General features: G+C 42.0%; 2 protein-coding genes across 2 annotated transcripts in view; one reads left to right on the top strand and one right to left on the bottom strand.

Annotated features, from left to right (window-relative positions):
• LOC105620075 (N-acetylglucosaminyl-phosphatidylinositol biosynthetic protein) overlaps positions 1-116 on the bottom strand; it is a 4,838-nt gene extending 4,722 nt beyond the window's left edge. Inside the window, exon 1 of the mRNA XM_012201584.1 lies at positions 91-116. Within this exon, the coding sequence (XP_012056974.1) occupies positions 91-116 (26 nt within the window). The remainder of the gene's footprint in view (positions 1-90) is intronic.
• Positions 117-839: 723 nt separating this feature from the next.
• On the top strand, positions 840-3,028 carry LOC105620074 (U5 small nuclear ribonucleoprotein 40 kDa protein). The gene is made up of 6 exons (XM_012201583.1): positions 840-953; positions 1,024-1,153; positions 1,227-1,540; positions 1,740-2,012; positions 2,514-2,679; positions 2,791-3,028. The coding sequence occupies exons 1-6, from the start codon at positions 840-842 to the stop codon at positions 2,841-2,843; spliced, it is 1,050 nt and encodes a 349-aa protein (XP_012056973.1). The 3' UTR covers positions 2,844-3,028.
• The last annotated feature ends 2,205 nt before the right edge of the window (positions 3,029-5,233 follow it).

Genomic DNA, 5,233 nt, shown 5'->3' with positions numbered 1-5,233 from the left:
GAGAGAGAGAGAGAGAGAGAGAGAGAGAGAGAGAGAGAGAGAGAGAGAGAGAGAGAGTAGTAATGTCATTAAAACGAAAACATTACGAACCAAATTTTGTGTTTTGCACCGTTCATCTTCACACCCGTGCATGATTCACACTGCTAGATGTAATACGATTGCAAATTTGCCGTATCATTGCCGAACGCAATCGCCCATCATGTTTTCGCTTAATGATTCTGTTACTATCTCATCGTGGCGCACGTCAATTTTCGAATCATGTTTATGCATTTCCAATCAATCTATCCGCGTTGATAATTGATGGACAATAGACAATAGCGAATAACTAATGCATGTCCATGAAAGCATTCTAACCTCAACAAGAGAAAAAAGAATTCGCTTCGCGAGGGATTCAAGCCTACTACAGGAGAAGAGTTGCGATAAAAATATTGAAGGACACATAACCTGCACAACACTGTTCTCAGGTTTCTCTTTGGCAGTGTTCCAAATTTAGTTTGCCAGCACTGAAAATGCGACAATTTACGTTACATGTATTATAGATTTCCAGTACAGGCTGTCAATTTTGGAACATATAGCCTCTGTCGATACACCGACTTAATTAATCTACAAGATTATCCGTCGGTAAAGACAAATGGATAATAAAAGAGTTATCGGTAAACAATCGAATTATAGATTCGAGTTTTGAATGCAGATATCAAATGGCGCTTTAGTTGATGCCATCAATTCGTAACAGATTACTCAAGTGTTCGCGTCTCCTCATGCTGTTGAAACCAAGTAAATAAATAAGTAAGAAATAATAAGTAAGTGCTGTAGTTGAAGTTGTGAATCGATATTTCGACATGCCGATCTTGGACAAAAGAAAAGGGGACGATATTCTAGCGTTGGTTCCTGCTTCGAAAAGAACTAAAAATGAAGTCGTCTTCAGCAGCAGAGAGAAGGCGGTTGTGCAAAGTGTGAGTATAATCACAAGTATATATATCTCTTAAAAAATGTTATGTTTGTACACATAGTAAAATTTTAAAGGGCCCACCACGGACGTCCTCCTTAATGTCAATGATAATGCTACTCGAGGGTCATCAAGGAGATATTTTCTCAATAGAATTTCATCCGGAGGGACAATATCTCGCATCTACGGGATTTGATCGACAGATCTGTATGCATAGATCGACATATTTTCATATAAATTTTAATTATTTTATCTAATGCAGTATATTGCACCTTTGCAGTTATTTGGAATGTTTATGGAGAATGTGAAAATATTGGCATTATGACTGGACACAGTGGAGCAGTGATGGAATTACATTTCAGTCCGGATGGCAATCATTTATACACAGCCAGCACAGACATGACACTGGGTTTATGGGATATAATAGCTGGTACGCGAATTAAGAAGTTGAAAGGTCATACTTCGTTTGTAAATTCTGTATCAGGCGCACGAAGAGGACCTACGTTGCTCTGTTCGGGCAGTGACGACAGTACGATACGTATTTGGGATCCAAGAAAACGAGGGCAATGCTACACATTGAACAATACATATCAGGTACCATAAAAGTATTCTTGTTAAATAATTTAAGGAAATTATGTATCTATTGGTTGATATTTATAATCTGTTCTTAAGTAGTAGCCTAAGATAATAACACATCTGTAATTATTTTATAATATCTTAAGACTATATTTATAAGCTTAATTAAAAGAACCTATTATGAATATTAGTTTATTTACAAACTTTTATTATCTAGGTTACTGCAGTGACGTTCAATGATACAGCAGAACAAGTAATTAGCGGTGGTATTGACAACGACATAAAGGTGTGGGATCTTCGAAAGAACGCTGTGCTCTACAAATTGAAAGGACACACTGACACCATTACCGGATTGAGTCTCAGTCCCGATGGATCTTATATACTTTCCAATGCTATGGATAACACGCTGAAAATATGGGACGTGAGACCATTTGCTCCTTACGAACGCTGTGTGAAAATATTGTCTGGACATCAACATAACTTTGAAAAGGTGGCCTAATATTTTTTTCTAATTTAATTAGTATCCATAAGTTACATTTAACATCCATTCTTTTTACTTAATTTATTTAAGATGGTTTTAATCTTCTGGAGAGAGAGAGAGGAGTTGATGACAAAGCACAGTTACTTTCTAGCACAGTTACTAATATTGAATTTGTAAGATCTATTTAATTTGCCTTAATTGAAAAGCATTAATTAATTTCAAGGAACCAAAATGACATAACTTATATAGAAATCTTTCTCAATATAGTAGGTATACTTTAATAAAAACAATCCAGATGTAACATAAAGAAAATTCTATTGTTTAATATTGTTTGGCAGAGATTTATAATTGAATGAGTCTTATAGACTCATCACTGTCAGCTTTAGAGGGTTAAATATAATATATAAATATAAGAACGGACTGTATGAATTCAGTTTAACAGTTTGAGAAACATTTTTATTACAAATCTTGGGATATTACATTGTTTGATAAGTTGTACATTTTTTTTAGAATCTTCTGAGATGTGCGTGGTCACCGGATGGTAGCAAGGTATCGGCGGGATCGTCAGACCGATTTCACTACATCTGGGATACTACGAGTCGTAGAATATTGTACAAATTGCCGGGACACAATGGATCTGTAAACGATATTGATTTCCATCCAAAGGAACCTATAGGTACATGATGATTCCATAAGATGAACGACACTATAAATATAGACAGATAGAATAAATTTTGTATATTTTCTAATTTATTTTGAAGAACAACAATGTTGCAATTTGTTTCAGTGTGCTCGGGATCTAGCGACAAGCAAATCTATTTAGGTGAAATCGAGACCTAATAACACGGAACTCATATTTAATACATTTATGTATTTGTAAAAAGAATAGAAAAAAGAAAAGACAGAATCGTCTTTGAATATCGATAATTTTTCTCTTTGTTTCATTTCCTTTATTATATTATGCATTGTTCAATTCATATGTGATATATTTACGTATTTAAAAAATAAAGGGAAAGAAGTCTGAATATCAGTCAATTTTTCTTTCATTTCCTTCGCTACATCATGCATTTTTCTATTGTCCTTTCAGAAATAATAATCATCAATAAATCACATCCGAGCTTATAATAATACGCGGAGTCGATAATAATAAGAGTCAATCGCTTTCTACAATTTCTACGATCGACAATATACCTAACAAGCATCTCTCTGGCACAATGCACATACAGTACAATCGTTCGATTAATCGTTCTCGACCCACTCGTGCGAGAGTTCGCGGCGCAGTTCGTGGCGCAGAGCGGGGAGCACACGCGACGTGCGCGTGCGAGAGAGCGAATTTTTGTCACTACCCGTAGGGGAGTGCTGGCGGCGGCGGCGGGGCGGCGAAACTAACCACGAACTAAACAGAAGAAAAAAAGATGGCCGCCGCGAGGCTGCCATGAAGGGGCCGCGTCGCTGCTCGCGCTCGCGGAAATGGGACGTTGCGACATCCGAGTGTCATCATCGTCATAGTGAGAAGTGTCAAGCGTGCGGTGTACAACGGCGAGGGTGACACGGTGTGCCGAGGACAGTCGGCGGGGTGATTTGAGTCTTGAGACTGGAGTGGAGTGGAAGAGCGGAGCGCGGTAACGCGCCGCACCGCGCTGCACTCGTCCTCGTCGCGCGTTCTAACTACGACGACGGTGACGAGGAGAGAAAGGACAGTGACGACGACGATCGAAGCGGCAACAGGGAGATCGGAGGGCGCGACAGTGACGAGAACGACGACGGCGGTAGCGACGGCGGCTGGTCAATCAGAGACGCGCGAGATGGCATCCGACGGGTAAGGGCTATCGGTCAGACGAGAAACCTGTCTTTCCCTTTAATTGCACCTGACTGCACCCGCGGGGTGCAGCGCCGTTTGCTGTTCTAGGGAAAACGCGGCCGTCGCGACACACACGGGTACGGGACCGACGGTGCTCCGCAGATCGATAGTGAATTTTTTTTTATATGCACCCGTCCCAGTTTTCTCCCTCTCTCTGCATCTCTGTCTTGCATTCTACTATCTCCGTTCTTTCCCTTCGTATGAGTAGTAAGAAAGAGAAAGAGAGAGAAAGAGAGACAGGAGACTTCACCGTCGCCTTTCTGATGATAACGGAGCGCGAGCGCAATTTCCCGCTGCACTCCGTACTCCTTCACGGCGCTTTCGCTCTGAAGTTCGCCGCTTGAAGTAGTTCGCAATTGGGCGGGTCTCTCTCTCTCGCTCGCTCCCTCGCGTGCGCACATTTTTCGCAGTTCGCGTTTTTCACTCATTTGCGTTGATCGCCGTAACGCATTTTCCTCTCGGTACCGTCTCCATTTTTTTTTCTTCCTTCTCCCGTTCTCCATCTGTTCCATTCTCCCTCTCTCTTCCTCTCTCTTCCTTCCTCTTTCCTTCCGTCCTTCCTTCTCTAAAATGATATTCCGCACATACGCTCTCAATCCACGCGCGAATGGATCTCCGCGGCCTATTTCAGCCAATTAAGCTGCCAGCATGACATCAGAGTGGACAGCCTCTCTCGTTGCATCGCGGCACAGCATTCCTATCAATTTGCGGGATCCGTTTAATCCGTAGGGCAGGGGTGCGGCAAGGGCACGGACGGACGGACGGATGGACGGGCGAAACACCCTCCTTCGTTCACCCCAATGATCATCGCTTCGTCGTCGAGAACATTCTTGCTACGATTCTTGCGAATTTCAAACGCTTCCTCAGTCCTCCCTCCCTCCCCTCTACACCCTCGTTTAGTTATAGCGACGATGATTTTTTTCCCCTCCCGAGATCGAGCCGTACAACGTTCCAATTAGATTCCTCGGTTAATCACAGTTAATCATCGTTGCCCGCTTTGAAACGTACACGTACTCGCGATATCGCAAGACATCTCTTTTATTTCACGCCCGGTCTATTTCGAATTCCCCGTGGAGATCGATGTTGCCGACGTATTTCCTGAAGATTGTAGCAAAATGCCGTGGATGTAAATAAAAAATGGAAGCTACGGTTCTCCGTCGGTCCCGTTGCAACGCGACGATATTTCCGTCGATGTCTTGCACCCGGAATCGTCTTTGACATATCGATCCCGCCTTATGATTTTATCGTGAAGTATACACGCATATACATTTGATGAATGTGTGTGGTGTGTGTGTGTGTGTGTGTGTGTGTGTGTGTGTGTGTGTGTGTGTGTGTGTGTGTGTGTGTGTGTGTGTGTGTGTGTGTGTGT

Source organism: Atta cephalotes (genome assembly GCF_000143395.1).
Source record: "Atta cephalotes unplaced genomic scaffold scaffold00024, whole genome shotgun sequence".
Lineage (NCBI taxonomy): Eukaryota > Metazoa > Arthropoda > Insecta > Hymenoptera > Formicidae > Atta > Atta cephalotes.
This window is presented reverse-complemented; position numbering and strand designations above follow the sequence as displayed.